The 23,131-nt window shown below is 45.8% G+C and overlaps 1 protein-coding gene across 1 annotated transcript in view; it reads left to right on the top strand.

Annotated features, from left to right (window-relative positions):
* Window positions 1-213: 213 nt before the first annotated feature.
* Window positions 214-23,131, top strand: part of LOC311122716 (integrin alpha-10-like) — a gene marked incomplete at both ends in the record, with an annotated part of 43,815 nt that continues 20,897 nt past the window's right edge. Inside the window, 7 exons of the mRNA XM_084197046.1 lie at window positions 214-265; window positions 10,485-10,596; window positions 13,404-13,513; window positions 15,403-15,491; window positions 21,029-21,143; window positions 21,871-21,998; window positions 22,828-22,976. Of these exons, the coding sequence (XP_084053172.1) occupies window positions 214-265; window positions 10,485-10,596; window positions 13,404-13,513; window positions 15,403-15,491; window positions 21,029-21,143; window positions 21,871-21,998; window positions 22,828-22,976 (755 nt within the window). The remainder of the gene's footprint in view (window positions 266-10,484; window positions 10,597-13,403; window positions 13,514-15,402; window positions 15,492-21,028; window positions 21,144-21,870; window positions 21,999-22,827; window positions 22,977-23,131) is intronic.

Below are 23,131 nucleotides of genomic sequence, written 5' to 3'. Positions count from 1 at the left end.
AACACGGTTACCGTACCACGCGCCCGAGCAATGCCACTGGAACTGTGTTTTTACGGTTTTCACGGATCCCTGGGGAATACGGCGAGTTGAAAGATCGCGTGTGTATGCGCTCTGTTATGCTGGAGCACGGAATTTAAACGAACTCTAGGGAAATTAAAGCCCAAGTCCCGAACAGAAACAGAAACGACACGAAGCTCTTCCATCCTTTACACAATGGAGCTGCACAAATACCTGCTGCTCTTCAAGTTCATAGTTCTCCTCAAAGGTACGTTTGCAACCAGTGTGAGTTTTCACGTTGTCTATAGAGTCATCTCAACATTTCTAGAGCTGTCTAGAGGGTCATGCTCTGTGCTGAGACTTGGCCCAGCTCTTTACTGTGTTGGCATACAGCTGTTTCCCTGGTTCCCCACTGCTGCTGCTCCCCTGTCCAACTGTATGATATGGTACTCAAGTTACCTACTGGAGCTCCCTCAGTGGACTCACTCCTTATCTTCAAACAACCATGAATAATGAATAATGCATTATATTTATACACAATATGGCTTTTCTCTAGGTCTCAAAGCTCCAAGAACTTGACGTTTAAGTGATTCACCAAAACAACTGCAGGTATCATTCTCTAAGGTACAAAGGCTGAGGCAGGGATATTTAGAAAGCAACATATAGCCTCCCTGTAGGCCTACATCATGTGAGAGATAATGCCCAGCCACTGTCATGGGGTCTAGACCTTTATGGCACGAGAGGTTTTCCACTTTCACCTCTAACCACAGGGTTGCTGGTTCAAACCCCATTTTGACTGCCATCTTAATCACTACATTGGTGGCAGAAGTGGTATCCTGCAGTCTGGCCTTTTTTGCCCTCCTGTCGGGTCTAACTGTACAATATGGTAATTAACTTACATAGCATCCTCAGTGTGTAGGGCTATCTTCTCCCCTGCTGGTTGCTGGTTCAAACCCTGCCCACTCCCATCAATTGCTACACTGGTGCCAGTGGGAGGTTAGACCTCCTAAATTCTATCAGTAATATCCATCTCTCCGGAATTCACCTAGAAGCTGGAGTTATAGTAATACAGTATTTCCATCAGAAGAACCACACTAATTTCCAAGCTTGTTAATGTCGACTCCCCACCTCCCATGTTACCTCTACCATAACACACCTCACTCACTGACTTCTGTTAGACGGCGAATAGAGAAAATACTATTATAGTTTCACCAGAAATGAGTGTTGACACAGTCGATAAGCAGGGAGTAAATTGCTACATTGCTGTGCAGTAAGTGGCCATGAAAAGAATGACGATATGGTATTATTAGACAGGGCAGAATCCCGGTTATCTATTGCAAGGCATGATACAGTACAGATAGGCCCTGTAAGATGTCTTGCTGCTGTTAGCAACCTCCATCCTACTCTAGTAGAGCATGTTGAGCTCCATGGTGATCCTGGAGTGTTCATAAGTATGTCCACAGTGTATAACACTGTAATAAGTAGGCAGTAGCCATCGTACTTAAAGGTGGGGTATTTAGAAGTAGCTTTTTGGATCTATGTATCCATACACTGAGTGTACAAAACATTAGGAACATCTGCTCTTTCCATGACATAGACAGACCAGGTGAATCCAGGTGAAAGCTATGATCCCTTATTGATGTCACTTGTTAAATCCACTTCAATCAGTGTAGATGAAGGGGAGGAGGCAGGTTAAATAAGGATTTTTAGGCCTTGAGACAATTGAGACATGGATGGTGTATGGATTGTGTATGTGTGCCATTCAGAGGTTGAATGGGCAAGACAAAATATTTAAGTGCCTTTGAACGGGGTAGGGTAGTAGGTGCCAGGCACACCGGTTTGAGTGTCAAGAACTGCAATGATGCTGGGTTTTTCACACTCAACAGTTTCCTGTGTGTATCAAGAATGTTCCACCACCCAAAGGACATCCAGCCAACTTGACACAACTGTGGGACGCATTGGAGTCAACATGGACCAGCATCACTGTGGAACGCTTTCGACACCTTGTAGAGTCCATGCCCTAACGAATTGAGGCTGTTCTGAGGGCAAAAGCGTGTGTAACTCAATATTAGGAAGGTGTTCCTAATGTTTTGTACACTCAGTGTTATTTATAAACCTGGTTGAACTATTCTGTATAGGATCCCTGTATGATGTCTAACATGATCTGAGTGAGACCATGTACCAGTCCAGCACAACACAACACTGCTGTCTGTTCAGGCCATGTACCAGTCCAGCACAACACAACACTGCTGTCTGTTCAGGCCATGTCTCTGTCTCCTCCTGCTGATCCTGAGGAATGAATGAGGAAGGAATGCATTGAAGTCACCGTAGTCAGACGCTGTTTGTGGTTAGCCATGCATGTAGTGACTGTGTGTGTGTGATGTTGATGGTTTGAGCAGGCCTCCCCAGTGTGTTAACCAGGCATCCCAGGACTGTTAGCTGCTGTGTTATGCTTTACTGAGATGTAGAACACAGGTGTGTGTATGGGGGTACTGGGGAATTCATTCTCCTCTCTCTCTCGCTCTCTCTCTCTCTCTCCTCTACCAATTTCTTCCCAGTCCTTCTCCTACACACTCTCTCTTCTCCCAATTTCTCTTTCTGTTTCTCTCATTGTCCCCTCTCTCTTTCCCTCCCTCTTGCTGTCCATTATATCTCTTTCCTTCTCTGTCTTTCTTTCTTACTCCCACTCTCTTCCACCCCCACACCCCACTAGGGACTGATAGAGATGGGAACAGAACATGATGGAGGTGAGTCAGAGAACGAGAGAGCGAGAGGGGGGGGGGGGGGGGGGGTGGGGATGAGAGAGAGAAGCCTTGTAATTAAATGAATACTAGAGAAACAGAGAGGCAGACACCTACTGTGGTCATCATAACACGGTCGACCAGAGACGACCAAAGTATGCAAGATGCCACTGCAGACGTGAAGACAACAAGAGAGTAAGAGGAGAGAAGCAGATGAACAAGAGGACAAAATAAAATGATGGGAGTGAGTGGTAGAAATATTGGTAGATAGTTGAAAGTAGAATATGTGTGTGTGTGTGTGTGTGTGAGAGAGAGAGAGAGAGAGAGAGAGAGAGAGAGAGAGAGAGGTAGAAAGAGAGAGAGAGAGAGAGAAAGAGAGAGAGAGAGAGAGAGAGAGGTAGAAAGAGAGAGAGAGAGAGAGAGAGAGAGAGAGAGAGAGAAAGAGAGAGAGAGAGAGAGAGGTAGAAAGAGAGAGAGAAAGAGAGAGAGAGAGAGAGGTAGAAAAGAGAGAGAGAGAGAGAGAGAGAGAGAGAGAGAGAGAGAGAGAAAGAGAGAGAGAGAGAGGTAGAAAGAGAGAGAGAGAGAGAGAGGTAGAGAGAGAGAGAGAGAGATAAAGCCCTTAAATTGAATTGAGAGAGAGAAGCTGTAATAGAGAGACGGTTGCCCATTTGAAATGCCATAAATCAGAGGCACATGTAGTCTGCATACTGTCACACACATCTGTGGTCAGGCTGCCATTCCTCTGTAACACACGTAACACTGTACTGTCAACTCCACTGACCTGTCATCCCGAATACATCATTCAGTAGCAGTACACACAAACGCACACACACACACACACATAGCAGCAGCAAGAGCATCGCGAGCCGATCGTGTGGTTGAACAGAGAGAGGAATCTGAATCTGGACAGGGTTTGGCTGCATAAATGTTTACAGTCAGTTGTCATGACGATCCATGGTCAGACAGGCTGTGGTACAAACACATATAAACCAGCTGAAAATGGGAGCGGAGGAGAGGAGCAGGAGAGGAGGAGAGGAGGGGTGGTTGGTGGTGAGGGTGAAGAGCCGGGGAGGGGGATGAAAATTGGATGATTTGAGTGGAGAGTGGGGGGGTTAAGGTGGCGGGGGGGTTAGGATGAGAGGGGTGGAAGGGGCTTGGTGGGACAGACAGTCTTTAAAACATACGAGAGACAAGTGTGTGAGAGAGAGAGAGAGAGAGAGAGAGAGAGAGAGAGAGAGAGAGAGATGCCCGGCCACAATTAAAGAGAGTTGAAGTGATTAAACAGTAGAGATGAGTTATGATGTCACATCAATGGAAGAGAGGAGCATGATCATGATGACTGTATGGGAGAGGCCTGGCTCCTATAACCAAGGGAATTCATCTGGATGGAGAAAGAGGAGGAGGATGAAGAATAAGATGGAGGGAGCAAGCTGTGAGAAGGAGTGACACATATCCAGTTACTTCTCAGAACCCTGCGGAATCACCCTCTGTTGGTGGTGTGTGTGTGTGGTAGGATTGTATGTGTGTGTGTGTGTGTGTGTCGCGCGCGTGTATGTATGCAAGACTTTGTGTATCTGTGTGTGTGTGTGTTGGCGGTTTTTGGTAGCGTGTTTTGTTCGGCAGTGTCTGGTCTGCTGGTGAGCTCTGCACTGTAAAAAAAAAGTATAGTTGTTTTGTCTAGTAACTGGTTCCACTGCCTTTTTAAGTTTTACTAAACTTTTTGATCAAAGTGTTACCTGAACTTAACATTTTTAGTTGGCCCAAACTTAGCTCCCAACTTACACAAAAATGTACGCAAAAATTCTGTCAACTTAAAATGACGTGTTTGCTCAAATTGTCTCATGTTCATTCAACTACAAATTGTTATTTGGGCATCTTAACTAAAAAAGGGCTGTGCAACTGGTTACACAAAGACCTTTAACATACAACGTTTTAAACATACATATTTGACATACATGATTACATTGTGCATGTTCATTTATACAGTAATTAATATTCAACATGTCCTCATCTGGGATTTGAACTCACAACCTTTTGGTTCACAGCATGCCAAGCTTCCTGCAACGCCACCATGTCTGTGTCCGTTATCAGCTAATCTGATTATTCTCTCATCATTGATTTGATGTAGGGTTTTCTGTATACTTGTTTCATCTTGTGGTTCACCGGATTCGTCATCATCCTCGAGGGACAGACGAACGACCTGCTAGCTATCCAAGCTAGTCGGTACAGCTAGCTAAGCTAGCTACTCTTTACCAGCAGCATCCTAGTTATCCTAGCTACCACTACATCATCACCGGCTGCCTGCATTTCTTGTGGACCGATGGAGCTCCCTGGTTGTTTCTTCCACCTGTTAAATACCGTGGAGGGCTTCTCCCTCTCTCGTTGACGGATGCTGGCTACGCTCCCTCTGTCCGGTTCTCCTCTCTTCACTAGATGGACGGTAACTTTAGTGTTTAACCCCTCTGTGTCAAAGGACTGAACTTTTGAATATTATTTTCGGGGCGCCTCAAGTGACCTTTTTTACAACATTTATTTCTGATAAAAACTAGTTAATTGCATCCGCAATGGAGCCCAGTTTCATAATATTACCTTACGTCCCTGGTTATGAAGTAATCGCGAAACAACAGGCCTTAATTTAGGGTATTTTTCACCCTACCAGCTCCTATTAGTTCTATTGAGCTCCGTGACACCGACTCGCCTTCAGAACGTTCTATTCCCAGCCCATTGTTCTGCGTCACAATGCCAGCTTCACTATTGTTATCAATGAGACCTGCCTGCGTTAACCCTGTAGGTTTACCTCAGGTAACTTATTATTAACAAGGTTACGGCTACTTGGTGAGCATTAACCCTGTAGGTTTACCTCAGGTAACTTATTATTAACAAGGTCACGGCTACTTGGTGAGCGTTAACCCTGTAGGTTTACCTCAGGTAACTGATTATTAACAAGGTTACAGCTACTTGGTGAGCGTTAACCCTGTAGGTTTACCTCAGATAACTGATTATTAACAAGGTTACGGCTACTTGGTGAGCGCGCACTCTGTTCACCTGAGTACATGTTGTGGTCACCAATAGTGAGGTGAGATATAGTTTAAGAGGCGATGGCTGGCGGATAGCCATCAAACATTAAACATTTTCTGGTCATGGTTAAACATATTTGTTTTAAGAGAAAAGTGTACAATCTAAACAAAACGCATGTCCCTATCGTCTTTTTCAAGATGTGGCCGATTTAAACAGCCAGAATACATTTTTAAATTAAGAAATAACCATTTTTTGGACGACTTGTTGTTTCTAAATGGCTGCTGGGTAATTTTATATGCATCGAAATCTTTGTTCGTAGGCATCAAATTGAGCGAATGATGCGCAGGTTCACTGAGTTGCAAACCAAATGGGTATAATGGGGTGATTGTTGTCTAATCGGGTGGTCTAGCTAATGGATTTGTAGATCTGATGCAGTTTCTATCTCAGATTATGAGCCTAGCAAGTGTCATGAAGTGTCAGGTCTCCCGAGTGGTGCAGTGGTCTAGAGATCCTGGTTCGAATCCAGGCTCTGTCGTAGCCGGCCGCGACAGGGAGACCCATGGGGTCGGCAGGGATGTAGCTCAGTTGGTAGAGCATGGCGTTTGCAACGCCAGGGTTGTGTGTTTGCTTCCCACTGGGGGCCAGTATGAAAAAATAAATAAATAATGTATGCACTCACTAACTGTAAGTCGCTCTGGGTAAGAGCGTCTGCTAAATGACTAAAATGTAAATGTAATGTAAATGTATACAATGGGGGGAAAAAGTATTTAGTCAGCCACCAATTGTGCAAGTTCTCCCACTTAAAAAGATGAGAGAGGCCTGTAATTTTCATCATAGGTACACGTCAACTATGACAGACAAATTGAGAATTTTCTTTCCAGAAAATCACATTGTAGGATTTTTAATGAATTTATTTGCAAATTATGGTGGAAAATAAGTATTTGGTCACCTACAAACAAGCAAGATTTCTGGCTCTCACAGACCTGTAACTTCTTCTTTAAGAGGCTCCTCTGTCCTCCACTCGTTACCTGTATTAATGGCACCTGTTTGAACTTGTTATCAGTATAAAAGACACCTGTCCACAACCTCAAACAGTCACACTCCAAACTCCACTATGGCCAAGACCAAAGAGCTGTCAAAGGACACCAGAAACAAAATTGTAGACCTGCACCAGGCTGGGAAGACTGAATCTGCAATAGGTAAGCAGCTTGGTTTGAAGAAATCAACTGTGGGAGCAATTATTAGGAAATGGAAGACATACAAGACCACTGCTAATCTCCCTCGATCTGGGGCTCCACGCAAGATCTCACCCCGTGGGGTCAAAATGATCACAAGAACGGTGAGCAAAAATCCCAGAACCACACGGGGGGACCTAGTGAATGACCTGCAGAGAGCTGGGACCAAAGTAACAAAGCCTACCATCAGTAACACACTACGCCGCCATGGACTCAAATCCTGCAGTGCCAGACGTGTCCCCCTGCTTAAGCCAGTACATGTCCAGGCCCGTCTGAAGTTTGCTAGAGTGCATTTGGATGATCCAGAAGAGGATTGGGAGAATGTCATATGGTCAGATGAAACCAAAATATAACTTTTTGGTAAAAACTCAACTCGTCGTGTTTGGAGGACAAAGAATGCTGAGTTGCATCCAAAGAACACCATACCTACTGTGAAGTGTGGGGGTGGAAACATCATGCTTTGGGGCTGTTTTTCTGCAAAGGGACCAGGACGACTGATCCGTGAAAAGGAAAGAATGAATGGGGCCATGTATCGTGAGATTTTGAGTGAAAACCTCCTTCCATCAGCAAGGGCATTGAAGATGAAACGTGGCTGGGTCTTTCAGCATGACAATGATCCCAAACACACCGCCCGGGCAACGAAGGAGTGGCTTCGTAAGAAGCATTTCAAGGTCCTGGAGTGGCCTAGCCAGTCTCCAGATCTCAACCCCATAGAAAATCTTTGGAGGGAGTTGAAAGTCCGTGTTGCCCAGCGACAGCCCCAAAACATCACTGCTCTAGAGGAGATCTGCATGGAGGAATGGGCCAAAATACCAGCAACAGTGTGTGAAAACCTTGTGAAGACTTACAGAAAACGTTTGACCTGTATCATTGCCAACAAAGGGTATATAACAAAGTATTGAGAAACTTTTGTTATTGACCAAATACTTATTTTCCACCATAATTTGCAAATAAATTCATAAAAAATCCTGAAAATTACAGGCCTCTCTCATCTTTTTAAGTGGGAGAACTTGCACAATTGGTGGCTGACTAAATACTTTTTTCCCCACTGTAGTAGTTTAATGTTGGTGGGGCATATTACTCATTTTTTATGTTTCTCCTTAATCGCTATGATAAATAAAATATTTTTACTTGAGTGTACTTTTAACAGAGCTGAGATTTACTTTGAAGTGCAAAGTGTAGCAATACAGATTAAATCAGTCGTTGACATAGACACGGTGGCATAGCAGGAAGATTTGTGTGCTGTGAACTAAGAGATTGTGAGTTCAAATCCAAGGTGAGGACATGTTGAATAATAATTACTGTGTATATGAACATGCACAATGTAATCGTGTGTCAAATATGTAAGTTGAAAACATTGTATGTCAAAAGCATTGTTTGTGTGTGTGTAACTAGTTTCACAGCCTTTTTTAGTTAAGATGTCAAATAATAATTTCTAGTTGAATAAACATATGAGGTAAGTTGAGCAAACACATAACTTTAAATTGACAACATTTTGGTGTACATTTTCTGAAGTTGGAGCTATGTTTTAAACCAACTAAAAATTTTAAGTTCAGGTAACACCTTGATCGAGAAGTTGAGTAAACTTCAAAAGGCTGTGGAACCAGTTACTTAAAGATGACTATGCAGAAATCGCTCTGCCATTTACTGGTTGCTAAAATTCTAATAGTTTGCCAATTTTCAGTTTATGTGACAAAACAAGCAAGTATAGCGTAGAAAATCATTCTACCATCCATAACCAAAAATATTGTATTTTCAGCTGTTTGAAGCTGGTGTACAAAGCCGAAAGTAAAAGATGCAAAAACGAAACTTAAGAATGGGAAGCATAGAAATAGCGCACATAGAACAGATCTACCGCTTTTTAGACTTGCTTTCAATGAGAATGACAGATCTATAACTCATATTTCTATGTGAATTTGGTCAGGTCTCACAACAAGTAAAATATTGCAGCTATAATCATTTTTTACAGTGTGTTGGTTAGGCCTGTATGTACACTATGTTTGTGGTTCTAGCATGGGTTAGGTCCTGTATGTACACTCTGTTTGGGGTTCTAGCCTGGGTAACCGTTAGGCCTGTATCTTCATTGCATTTATATGCATTACAGTTGGGGGTGCTTGCTAAAGTGTACTGGTGTCTGTGAGTCTATTTTAGTGTGAAGGCACTCCACAGGTCTCCTCTCTTTAAATTAAATCATCATAGAGTGTAGTGTGGCTTTTATTTTGACAGTTGGCCTGTGTGTTTCCATGTCTGTTTTCTCAGTCACACCCCACCCCTGGGCGAGTCAATGAACTATCCTTCTTCTTCCATTCCTTTGCTTGCTCCGTCGCTCTACCTCTTTCTCTCGTTCTTCTGTACCTCTCTTGCTTTCCCTCTACCCTCTCTTTCTCTCTCCTTCTCCGCTCTCTCTCTCTCTGTCTGTATAAAGGGCAGGTTTGTACGGTATAACAGGGAGCTACTATACTACATCATTTTTATAACCCACAACCTCCCCCCTCTCTCCCTCCCTCCCTCTTTCCCCGTCTCTCCCGCTCCTTTTCCCCTAGACTGAACTCTCTCTCTCTCAATTCAATTCAATTCAATTTAAGGGCTTTATTGGCATGGGAAACTCTCTCTCTCGCTCTCTCTCTCTCTCTCTCTCGCTCCCTCTCTCTTTCTCTCTTTCACTCTCTCCATTTCCCTCACCTCCAACCCCCTCTCTCTAACCACAGCCCTTTTCTCCCTACAACCCCAGCCCCTCTCTCCCCACAACCCCAGCCCTTCGCTCCCCACAACCCCAGCCCTTCGCTCCCCACAACCCCAGCCCCTCTCTCCCCACAACCCCAGCCCCTCTCTCCCAACAACCGCAGCCCCTCTCTCCCCACAACCCCAGCCCCTCTCTCCCCACAACCCCAGCCCCTCTCTCCCAACAACCCCAGCCCTTCGCTCCCCACAACCCCCTCGATCCCCACAACCCCAGCCCTTCTCTCCCCACAATCCCAGCCCCTCTCTCCCCACAACCCCAGCCCTTCTCTCACCACAACCCCAGCCCTTCTCTCCCCACAACCCCAGCCCTTCTCTCCCCACAACCCCAGCCCCTCTCTCTAACCACAGCCCTTTTCTCCCTACAACCCCAGCCCTTCTCTCCCCACAATCCCAGCCCCTCTCTCCCCACAACCCCAGCCCTTCTCTCACCACAACCCCAGCCCTTCTCTCCCCACAACCCCAGCCCTTCTCTCACCACAACCCCAGCCCTTCTCTCCCCACAACCCCAGCCCTTCTCTCCCCACAACCCCAGCCCTTCTCTCACTACAACCCCAGCCCCTCTCTCCCCACAACCCCAGCCCTTCTCTCCCCACAACCCCAGCCCCTCTCTCCCAACAACCCCAGCCCTTCGCTCCCCACAACCCCCTCGATCCCCACAACCCCAGCCCTTCTCTCCCCACAATCCCAGCCCCTCTCTCCCCACAACCCCAGGCCTTTCTCTAACCTTCTGTCTGTTGTTATGTTCCCTCAGGTTTGTGTGAGTGTTTCAACATCGATGTTAAGCGGCCTCGTATCTACACTGGTCCAGAGGAGGCCCTGTTTGGTTTCTCTGTGCTACAGCATGACAATGAGGGGGAGAAATCGTGAGTACCAAAGTCTGTATGTGTGTGTGTTTGTCAAAGGTCAAAAAGGGGGTGCTTATATTTGTCCTGTTTCACTGCATGTACAAGTGGGTAACCTGTACGAGTGTGTGGTGTGAAATGTAAATGTGATTTTTGCATATCCCAACTCCCCCTGAGACACCCTCGAAGAGGTCACGGCCAGGGATCAGCCATTATTGATGGCGACCCTGGAGAGATTAGGGTGAAGTGCCTTGCTCAAGGGCAGGCTATCTGCTGCCCTCCATACTATCTGCTGCCCTCCAGGCTACCTGCCTCCCTCCAGGCTACCTGCCTCCCTCCAGGCTACCTGCCACCTTCCAGGCTACCTGCCTCCCTCCAGGCTACCTGCCTCCCTCCAGGCTACCTGCCTCCCTCCAGGCTACCTGCCACCCTCCAGGCTACCTGCCTCCCTCCAGGCTACCTGCCTCCCTCCAGGCTACCTGCCGCCCTCCAGGCTACCTGCCGCCCTCCAGGCTACCTGCCGCCTTCCAGGCTACCTGCCTCCCTCCAGGCTACCTGCCTCCCTCCAGGCTACCTGCCGCCTTCCAGGCTACCTGCCACCCTCCAGGCTACCTGCCGCCCTCCAGGCTACCTGCCGCCCTCTAGGCCAGGGGTTCCCAAACATTTTCACTCGGGGCCCACTTCCAGCATTGGGAACATCCCGAGCCCCCCTACCGAGGATGACTTTGTGTACGGGTGCGGTGATGATGAGGAAGGGAAGGCTTTCCTGGTGCATGGGTCCCATGGTGAGGGTGAGTGGTGCTGTGATGTGTGTAATAGTGCCGGATCCCAATGGTCGATTATCCAGGGTTTGGACCGGAAAAGGAGAGGAGAGCGGGTACGAGGTTCAGGGAGGAGGAGAGGGCCTGGTCGATTAAATTCCATGCGGCACAGGAGTCCAATAGAGCTGTAGAGACAACAGCCAGCCAGTGAAATGGAAACCAGAAAGGGTTTGGCGGAAAACGATGATGATGGAATACTTACGCCTACCCTGGGAGACAGAAGATCACGGGGCCGCCCCTCTGCCCAAGTGGACCCCGGGTTAGGACGCACCGGACACCACTAAAGCTGGTGCCCCTCCTGGCCGCAATAGGGACAGAGACCCAGTTGTCTCCGGCGATGCCTCTCTGCCGCGGAGAGGTGTGTGGACGCTACCTCCATGGGTTCAGGCTCTGCCTCAGGACAGCCAAAGAAGGAGGACGAGGAGAGAGGTAGGTGGAGGCGCTCCCGATGAAGGTTATCCAGACGGATGGCCATCGCGATGATTGCGTCCAAGGATAGGTTGTCATCCCGACACGCTAACTCCGTCTGGACCTCTTCGCGCAGTCCTCTCCGAATAGAGTGCGGAGCACCGGCTCATTCCATCCGCTGGAGGCTGCCACAGTCCGAAAGGTGAGGGCGTACTCTGCAGCGGTCTGGGCACCCTGCTGGAGTTGGGGAAGTCTATCACATCCCTCTCTGCCCTCTGGAGGATGGTCGAAGACTGCCCTGAACAGAGCCATGAACCTCTCATAGGAAACCAGCTCCTCCTCTCCTCTCTCCCAGACGGCCGTAGCCCACTCCAACGCCCGCCCGGTCAGCAGGGAAATGACCGTGGCAACCTTGGAATTCTCGGTGGTGTGGTCTCCCGTCTGATGGGCGAAATAGAGGGAGCACTGGAGCAGGAAGCCACAGCATTTTGATGGAGTACCGTCATACTTCTCCGGAAGGGACAGTCGGGCATCGCTGACCTGTTGCGGAAGGCTGGGTAGGCTGGGGGACTGGCTCACTGTGACGACCCGTGGTAGGAGGCCCTCTGATAGGGGTATGGAGAGCCTCTCTGGTGGTGTCGAGGCGATGGAGAACGCGGAGGACCTCCTCCATGGCCGTACCCAGTTGCTCCAGCTGGTCATGGTGTTGGTGGAGTAGATGACCCTGTTCGTTGACTGTCTGGAAGATGGTTTTATCCTCTGCTGCTTCCATATTGTGAGGCAGTATTCTGTTACGTATACGCCGGGAGTCAGGAAGCAAGTGCAGAAGGTGAGTTTAATAAAGATAAATGCAGATTAACAAAACAAGAGAAGCGTACAGAACATGAATCAAAAACAAACCAATACTGCCTGTCAGAGGAAGGCCCTCAAAATTGTCAAAGACTCCAGCCACCCTAGTCATAGACTGTTCTCTCTGCTACCGCACGGCAAGCGGTACCGGAGTGCCAAGTCTAGGTCCAAAAGACTTCTCAACAGCTTCTACCCCCAAGCCATAAGACTCCTGAACAGCTAATCATGGCTACCCGGACTATTTGCACTGCCCCCCCACCCCCATCCTTTTTACGCTGCTGCTACTCTGTTAAGTATTTATGCATAGTCACTTTAACTCTACCCACATGTACATATTACCTCAACTACCTCAACTAGCCGGTGCCCCCGCACATTGACTCTGCAACGGTACCCCCCTGTATATATAGCCTCCCTACTGTCACTTTATTTTACTTCTGCTCTTTTTTTCTCAACACTTTTTTTGTTGTTGTTTTATTCTTACTTTTTTTGTTTAAAATAAATGCACTGTTGGTTAAGGGCTGTAAGTAAGCATTTCACTGTAATGTCTGCACCTGTTGTATTCGGCGCATGTGACCAATAAAATTTGATTTGATTTGATTTGATTTGACAGTTTGGGAACCTCTGCTCTACGCTACCTGCCGTCCTCTAGGCTACCCCTGTGTGTGTGTGTGTTTCAATTAGTGTATCTGTGGTAGGATGCATTAATAAAATCCTCTTACCTGATTGGCTGTGTGTGTGTTTGTGATCCAGGATGCTGGTTGGTGCTCCTTGGGATGGCCCGCCCAATACCAGGAGAGGAGACGTGTACAAATGCATCGTGGGAGAGGAGAGGAACTCCAACTGCACCAAAACCAACCTGGGTGAGAGAGAACCACAAATCTTTGATCAGCTTACCCTTTCCTGATCCTAATCTTAACCATTATGGGGAGAAATACTAAACTGACCATAGCTCAGCATCTACACTACCGTTCAAAAGTTTGGGGTCACTTAGAAATGTCCTTGTTTTCGAAAGAAAAGTAATTTTTCTGTCCATTAAAATAACATCAAATTGATCAGAAATACAGTGTAGACATTGTTCATGTTGTAAATGGCGATTGAGCTGGAAACAGCTGATTTTTAATTGAATATCTACATAGGCGTACAGAGGCCCATTATCAGCAACCATCAGTCCTGTGTTCCAATGGCACGTTGTGTTTGCTAATCCAAGTTTATCATTTTAAAAGGCTAATTGATCATTAGAAAACCATTTTGCAATTATGTTAGCACAGCTGAAAACTGTTGTGCTGATTAAAGAAGCAATTAAACTGGCCTTCTTGAGACTAGTTGAGTATCTGGAGCATCAGCAATTGTGTGTTCGATTACAGGATCAAAATGGCCAGAAACAAATAACCTTCTTCTGAAACTCGTCAGTCTATTCTTGTTCTGAGAAATGAAGGCCATTCCATGCGAGAAATTGCCAAGAAACTGAAGATCTCGTACAACGCTGTGTACTACTCCCTTCACAGAACAGCGCAAACTGGCTCTAACCAGAATAGAAAGAGGAGTGGGAGGCCCCGGTGCACAACTGAGCAAGAGGACAAATACATTAGTGTCCAGTTTGAGAAACAGACGCCTCACAGGTCCTCAACTGGCAGCTTCATTAAATAGTACCCGCAAAACACCAGTCTCAACATCAACAGTGAAGAGGCGACTCCGGGATGATGACCTTCTAGGCAGAGTTGAAAAGAAAAAGCCTTATCTCAGACTGGCCAATAAAAATTAAAGATTAAGATGGTCAAAAGAACACAGACACTGGACAGAGGAAGATTGGAAAAAAGTGTTATGGACAGACGAATCGAAGTTTGAGGTGTTCGGATCACAAAGAAAAACATTTGTCAGACGCAGACCAAATGAAAAGATGCTGGAGGAGTGCTTGATGCCATCTGTCAAGCATGGTGGAGGCAGTGTGATGGTCTGGGGGTGCTTTGGTGGTGGTAAAGTGGTAGATTTGTACAGGGTAAAAGGGATAATAATAATATGCCACTTAGCAGATGCTTTTATCCAAAGCGACTTACAGTCATGCGTGCATACATTTTTGTGTATTGGTGGTCGAACCCACTACCCTGGCGTTACAAGCGCTGTGCTCTACCAGCTGAGCTACAGAGGAACTTGATGAAGGAAGGCTATCACTCCATTTTGCAACGCCATGCCATACCCTGTGGACGGCGTTTGATTGGAGCCAATTTCCTCCTACAACAGGACAATGACCCAAAGCACAGCTCTAAACTATGCAATAACTATTTAGGGAAGAAGCAGTCAGCTGGTATTCTGTCTATAATGGAGTGGCCAGCACAGTCACCAGATCTCAACCCTATTGAGCTGTTGTGGGAGCAGCTTGACCGTAAGAAGTGCCCATCAAACCAATCCAACTTGTGGGAGGTGCTTCAGGAAGCATGGGGTGAAATATCTTCAGATTACCTCAACAAATTGACAACTAGAATGCCAAAGGTCTGCAAGGCTGTAATTGCTGCAAATGGAGGATTCTTTGACGAAAGCAAAGTTTGAAGGACACAATTATTATTTCTATTAAAAATCATTATTTCTAACCTTGTCAATGACTACATTTCCTATGCATTTTGCTATATTTCCTATTCAAACTCATTTCATGTATGTTTTCTTGGAAAACAAGGACATTTCTAAGTGACCCCAAACTTTTGAAGGTAGTGTAGGTGATGTCATTAACCATCTCTCTCCTCCTTCTCTGTCTCAGGTGAGAGCGCGTTACAGAATGTATCTAGGAACCTGAAGAACTCTCATCTAGGAATGACCCTCAGTCCAGACTCACCTGATGGATTCCTGGTACGTTTACTGTCCCATTGGCTGACTGGTTGACTGATTGATTGATTAATTGATTGAGTCAGTGGGCTAACATGGTCTTGAGTCTTGTAGACAACATGTGTTTGATACTGGGTTGGTTACATAGCTGTAGGAACTGAGTCAGTCCTGGAGGGATGTGGTGGTGGTGAGCGGAGGAGGTGGTGTGTTTGTTTGGTATGGACTTTTCAATGAGTCAGCTGGGGGTGGCCATGTTTAGAAGGAGATAACGTTAGATGTCAAGTCTGTGTGTGTTTGTGTGGTTCAGAATTCCCCTGCTTTATAGGGCAACTTTTCTTACTGTACATTCAAGCACACACACAGACGCACACACACACACACACACACACACACACACACACACACACACTCTGGTCCACGTTGTCCTAGCAGACTCTTCTGATCCAGATCTCTCCAGTTCTCTATGGTTACAGCGGAATTACTGGGTGGCTGTGCCAGCAAGCAGCCCCTCCTGTGTGTGTGTGTGTGTGTGTGTATGTGTGTCTGCCAGCAGTTTGCTGCTACTCCAGATGCAGAATCAAACACAGTTCACTAACGCGGGGCCAGCGCACCCTGTTTTTCCGCATGTGTGTGTGATCATTTGTGTGTGTGTTTTAACCCCTGTGGTAGGGTCTAAAACAGGATCGGAATGCGTCTCCAGCCCTTTGTAATGACAGGCCTACCAAAAGCCATAGCACCTCTCGCCCTCCTCTCCCTCTTTCCTTTCTCTCATCCCTCTCTCTCTCTCCATCCATCCCTCTGTCTCTCTCTCTCCCTCTCCATCCATCCCTCTGTCTCTCTCTCTCCATCCATCCATCCCTCTCTCTCTCTCTCCATCCATCCCTCTGTCTCTCTCTCTCCATCCATCCATCTGTCTCTCTCTGTCTCTGTGTCTCTAGCTGTGCTGGGGCCTTTGATAATGACAGGGTCATGTTTTCTCTTTCTTCCCTCCCTCCTTCACTCTTTTAATTGTTTTATTTTGTCTCCTAGTGTGTATGAATGTTCTTCCTTTTATCCTAGCTCTCCTCTCTCCCCACACTCCCCCTTTCCCTTTCAATCTCTTTAGTTTTAAAGCCAAATAAATAGTATGCTTTGAAGACATAAATATTTTGATGTGACTGTTCTGCCTCACCCCATTCACTACAATAGTGATTACATGGCTTTATTGGTCTGCTGCATTCCAGCTCTGCTAAAATACTCATGAAAACTGCCAACATGTCAACAACTTTTTCACCCCATCCCTCGCTCTCTCTCTCTTCTGCCTCTCTTTCATTTTATCTGTTCTCAAACCACAATTACATGCTTTTCCATGACCTATTCTTCCCCCCCCCATTATCCACAATTCTTCTCCTCCTCATCTCCCTTTCTCTCTTTCACTCTCTCTCCCTCTCTCCACATCTCTCTCTCTCTCTCTCTCTCTCTCTCTCTCTCTCTCTCTCTCTCCAATCTCTCCCCTTCTCTTTCCCTCTTTCCTCCTCCCTCTCTCTCTTTCTCTCTCTCACTCTCTCAGTCCCCCGGTCTCTCTCTCTCTGTCTCCCCCTCTCTCTGTCTCTCTGTCTCACCCCTCTTTCTCTCAATCTCTCTCTTAGTTCCCCCTCTTTCTCTTTCTTTCTTTCTTTCTTTCTTTCTTTCTTTCTTTCTTTCTTTCTTTCTTTCTTTCTTTCTTTCTTTCTTTCTTTCTTTCTTTCTTTCTTTCTTTCTTTCTTTCTTTCTCCTCTCTCTCTCTCTCTCTCTCTCTCTCTCTCTCTCTCTCTATGTCTCTCTCTCTCTGTCCCCCCCCCTCTCTCTCTCAGTTCCCCCCTCTCTTTCTCTCTCTCACTCCTCTCTCACTCCCCCCCTCTCTCTCTGTCTCAGTCCCCCCTCTCTCTCTCTGTCTCAGTCCCCCCCCCCCCCCCCCCCCCCCCCCACCTCCTCTCTCTCAATTGAATTTCAATTCAAAGGGCTTTATTAGCATGGAAAACACATTTTACATTGCCAAAGCAAGTGAAATATATAATAAACTAAAGTGAAATAAACAATAAAAAACTAACAGTAAACATTACACTCATAAAAGTTCCAAAGGAATAGAGACATTTCAAATGTCATATTATGGCTAAGTGTTGTAACGATGTGCAAATAGGTAAAGTACAAAAGAGGGAAAAAATCAACATAAATATGGGTTGTATTTACAATGGTGTTTGTTCTTCACTGGTTGCCCTTTTCTTGTGGCAACAGGTAACAAATCTTGCTGCTGTGATGGCACACTGTGGTATTTCACCCAATAGATTTGGAAGTTTATCAAAATTGGATTTGTTTTCAAATTCTTTGTGGGTCTGTGTAATCTGAGGGAAATATGTGTCTCTAATATGGTCATACATTTGGCAGGAGGTTAGGAAGTGTAGCTCAGTTTCCACCTCATTTTGTGGGCAGTGTGCACATAACCTGTCTTCTCTTGAGAGCCAGGTCTGCCTACGACGGCCTCTCTCAATAGCAAAGCTATGCTCACTGAGTCTGTACATAGTCAAAGCTTTACTTAATTTTTGGTCAGTCACATTGGTCAGGTATTCTGCCACTGTGCGCTCTCTGTTTAGGGCCAAATAGCATTCTAGTTTGCTCAGTTTTTTTGTTAATTCTTTCCAATTTGTCAAGTAATGATCTTTTTGTTTTCTGATGATTTGGTTGGGTCTAATTGTGTTGCTGTCCTGGGGCTCTGTGAGGTCTGTTTGTGTTTGTGAACAGAGCCCCAGCACCAGCTTGCTTAAGGGACTCTTCTCCAGGTACATCTCTCTGTAGGTGATGGCTTTTGTTATGGATTTTGATAATTAGCGGGTATCGGCCTAATTCTGCTCTGCATTCATTATTTTGTGTTTTACAATGTACACAGAGGATATTTTTTTGCAGAATTCTGCATGCAGAGTCTCAATTTGGTGTTTGTCCCATTTTGTGAATTCTTGGTTGGTGAGCGGACCCCTGACCTCAGAACCATAAAGTGCGATGGGTTCTATAACTGATTCAAGTATTTTTTGCCAGATCCTAATTAGTATGTTGAATTTTATGTTCCTTTTGATGGCGTAGAAGGCGCTTCTTGCCTTGTCTCTCAGATGGTTCACAGCTTTGTGGAAGTTACCTGTGGCGCTGATGTTTAGGGCGAGGTATAGTTTTATGTGTGCTCTAGGGCAACAGTGTCAAGAGGGCATTTGTATTTGTGGTCCTGGCAACTGGACCTTTTTTGGAACACCATTATTTTTGTCTTACTTAGATTTACTGTCAGGGCCCAGGTCTGATAGAATCTGTGCAGAAGATCTAGGTGCTGCTGTAGGCCCTCCTTGGTTGGGGACAGAAGCACCAGATCATCAGCAAACAGTAGACATTTTACTTCAGATTCTAGTAGGGTGAGGCCGGGTGCTGCAGACTGTTCTAGTGCCCTCGCCAAATCATTTATATATATGTTGAAGAGGGTGGGGCTCAAGCTGCATTCCTGTCTCATCCCACGGCCCTGTGGAAAGAAATGTGTGTTTTTTGCCAATTTTAACCGCACACTTGTTGTTTGTGTACATGGATTTTATAATGTCGTATGTTTTTCCCCCAGCACCACTTTCCATCAATTTGTATAGCAGACCCTCATGCCAAATTGAATCAAAAGCTTTTAAAAATCAACAAAGCATGTGAAGACTTTACCTTTGTTTTGTTTTGTTTGTCAGTTAGGGTGTGCAGGGTGAATACGTGGTCTGTCCCCCACCCTCTTTCGCTATCTGGGTCTGATTCTCCTACAGTCAGTCTGCTGGTGTTTATTGTACATTTAAACTCTGTTTTTCACAATTCTTGACATTTAATCCTAGTAAAGATTCCCTGTCTTAGGTCAGTTAGGATCACCACTTTATTTTAAGAATGTGAAATGTCAGAATAATAGTAGAGAGAATTATTTATTTCAGATTTAATTTATTTCATCACATTCCCAGTGGGTCAGAAGTTTACATACACTCAATTAGTATTTGGTAGCATTGCCTTTCAATTGTTTAACTTGGGTCAAACGTTTCGGGTAGCCTTCCACAAGCTTTCCACAATAAGTTGGGTGAATTTTGGCCCATTCCTCCTGACAGAGCTGGTGTAACTGAGTCAGGTTTGTAGGCCTCCTTGTTCGCACACGCTTTTTCAGTTCTGCCCACAAATGTTCTATAGGATTGAGGTCAGGGCTTTGTGATGGCCACTCCAATACCTTGACTGTGTTGTCCTTAAGCCATTTTGCCACAACTTTGGAAGTATGCTTGGGGTCATTGTCCATTTGGAAGACCCATTTGCGACCAAGCTTTAACTTCCTGACTGATGTCTTGAGATGTTGCTTCAATATATCCACATAATTTTCCTTCCTCATGATGCCATCTATTTTGTGAAGTGCACCAGACCCTCCTGCAGCAAAGCACCCCCACAGCATGATGCTGCCACCCTCATGCTTCAAGGTTGGGATGGTGTTCTTCGGCTTGCAAGCGCCCCCCTTTTTCCTCCAAACATAACGATGGTCATTATGGCCAAACAGTTCTATTTTTGTTTCATCAGACCAGAGCACATTTCTCCAAAAAGTACGATCTTTGTCCCCATGTGTTTTAAACCATAGTCTGGCTTTTTTTATGGCTGTTTTTGAGCAGTGGCTTCTTCCTTGCTGAGCGACCTTTCAGGTTATGTCGATATAGGACTCGTTTTACTGTGGATATAGATACTTTTGTACCTGTTTCCTCCAGCATCTTCACAAGGTCCTTTGCTGTTGTTCTGGGATTGATTTGCACTTTTCGCACCAAAGTACATTAATCTCTAGGAGACAGAACGCGTTTCCTTCCTGAGCGGTATGACGGATGCGTGGTCCCATGGTGTTTATACTTGCGTACTATTGTTTGTACAGATGAACGTGGTACCTTCAGGCGTTTGGAAATTGCTCCCAAGGATGAACCAGACTTGTGGAGGTCTACATTTTTTTTTCTGAGGTCTTGGCTGATTTCTTTAGATTTTCCCATGATGTCAAGCAAAGAGGCACTGAGTTTGAAGGTAGGCCTTGAAATACATCCACAGGTACACCTCCAATTGACTCAAATGATGTCAATTAGTCTATCAGAAGCTTCTAAAGCCATGACATCATTTTCTGGAATTTTCCAAGCTGTTTAAAGGCACAGTCAACTTAGTGTATGTTAACTTCTGACCCACTGGAATTGTGATACAGTGAATTATAAGTGAAATAATCTGTCTGTAAACAATTGTTGGAAAAATTACTTGGGTCATGCACAAAGTAAATGTCCTATCCGACTTGCCAAAACTATAGTTTGTTAACAAGAAATTTGTGGAGTGGTTGAAAAAACGAGTTTTAATGACTCCAACCTAACTGTATGTAAACTTCCGATTTCAACTGTATGTATGTTATGTTACCTTTACAGTTTCAGTTAAAGGAGTGACAATAACCACATCTGTGTGTGTGTGTGTGTGTGTGTGTGTGTGTGTGTGTGTGTGTGTGTGTGTGTGTGTGTGTGTGTGTGTGTGTGTGTGTGTGTGTGTTCCAGGCGTGTGCGCCCCTGTGGTCTCAGGAGTGTGGTACGTCAGTCTTCAGTACGGGGATCTGTGCTTCTGTCAGTGATGACCTGGAACCCAGAGAGACCATCGCCCCTACAGCACAGAGTAACTACACACACACGTGCACGCACGCACTCAGACACACACACACACACAAGTACACGCATGCACGCACGCACACACATACACACACACACACACACAGGCAGACACAAAGAGTGGGTTGCATTTATATACTCGAGCACACACACACATCACAGCTAAATGGTAATGACTCTGTTACAGTAGAGTTCATTTTATGGGGTTTTGGGAGTTATGTGGGTCCTTAGTATTCAATGTTCCATTATGGATCCAGTAAGGTGTTTGTTCTGTTCCTTAGTACTCAGTGTTCCATTATGGATCCAGTAAGGTGTGTGTTCTGTAGTACTCAGTGTTCCATTATGGATCCAGTAAGGTGTGTGTTCTGTAGTACTCAGTGTTCCATTATGGATCCAGTAAGGTGTGTGTTCTGTAGTACTCAGTGTTCCATTATGGATCCAGTAAGGTGTGTGTTCTGTAGTACTCAGTGTTCCATTATGGATCCAGTAAGGTGTGTGTTCTGTAGTACTCAGTGTTCCATTATGGATCCAGTAAGGTGTGTGTTCTGTAGTACTCAGTGTTCCATTATGGATCCAGTAAGGTGTGTGTTCTGTAGTACTCAGTGTTCCATTATGGATCCAGTAAGATGTGTGTTCTGTAGTACTCAGTGTTCCATTATGGATCCAGTAAGGTGTGTGTTCTGTAGTACTCAGTGTTCCATTATGGATCCAGTAAGGTGTGTGTTCTGTTCCAGGATGTACTACATACATGGACATAGTGATGGTTCTGGATGGCTCCAACAGTATCTATCCCTGGTATGAAGTCCAGAACTTCCTCAGTAACATCCTCAGCAAGTTCCATATCAGCCCAGAACAAATGCAGGTAAGGGTGTTTGTGTTTGTGTGAACATGCGTGCGTGCGAGTGTGCGTGCCGGTATGTTTGTGTGTGCTTTCGTCTGTACATTTCTGTGATCAAATCCTCTCTTGTAGTTTGTTTGTGTTTTCTTGCTAAGTCCCCAAACCCCTCCAGCTGAGGCCCAGAATAGGGATTCTGTTGGTTGAGTCTCAGTCAACTACACAAGTGAGTCCTTTACACTGAAACACAACATAGTGTGGTAATTTGATGACAATGAATGGATGGACTAATGCAATGGGACAAGAGCTGGCCTTGAGGTTTGGGAGAGGGGAGAGGGGAGAGGAAGTAACAGAGGGGTAGAGGTTTGGGGAGGACAGGAGATGAGGAAGGAGAGGGGGAGAGGGGGAAAATTAGAGGAGAGGGGGAATAAGTGGTTTGGAGGGGGTCGGTAGCAGAGGGGTAGAGGTTTGGGTTGAGGAGGGGAGAGGGAGATGGGGAAGGGTAGAGGAGAGGGTAACATGGGGTTTAGAGGGGGGTCAGTAGCACTGTAGCAAAGGGACAGCAGTAGCAGGCGAGGTGAGGTGAAGAGAGAATTCCTCTGGTTCCTGGATGGATTCTCAAATTCCCCAAATCCTCTGTTCTCAGAGGGCACAGGGTTAGTAGTTAAAAGGACAGCTCACCCCAAACACCAACTGTCAGACATAGACACAGATAAACTGTCAAAAATTTAAGCTGAGGTCATGTTCTATCTGTGGATATCCCACTGTATGCTTAACTACATTGGAAAGACAGGCAGGCACGATTGTGTGTGTGTGTGGTTTTGTTTCTAACATGACCGTGTATGGTTGTGTTCAGGTGGGGGTGTTGCAGTACGGTGAGGTTGCGGTCCATGAGTGGTCACTGAGAGACTACCAGACAACACAGGAGGTGGTTGAAGCAGCTAAGAACATCAGCCGACAGGAGGGGCGGGAGACACGCACAGCATACGCCATCCACATGGGCTGGTATGTCTGTCAATCATTCATACACCATTCTCATTGGCTGGTCAATGTGTCAATCATAACTTACTCTGCCCTTTAACATTGTCAAATATTTCCTTATTCTATTCTTTGCTGTGAAACATGGAATCCAGCTGAGGCTGACGGGTATAGAGGGGTCA

Source organism: Coregonus lavaretus (genome assembly GCF_964263955.1).
Source record: "Coregonus lavaretus genome assembly, contig: HAP1_SCAFFOLD_2691, whole genome shotgun sequence".
In the NCBI taxonomy this organism is placed as follows: Eukaryota; Metazoa; Chordata; class Actinopteri; order Salmoniformes; family Salmonidae; genus Coregonus; species Coregonus lavaretus.
The sequence above is the reverse complement of the archived record's forward strand: the minus strand, read 5'-3'. Positions and strand labels throughout refer to the sequence as shown.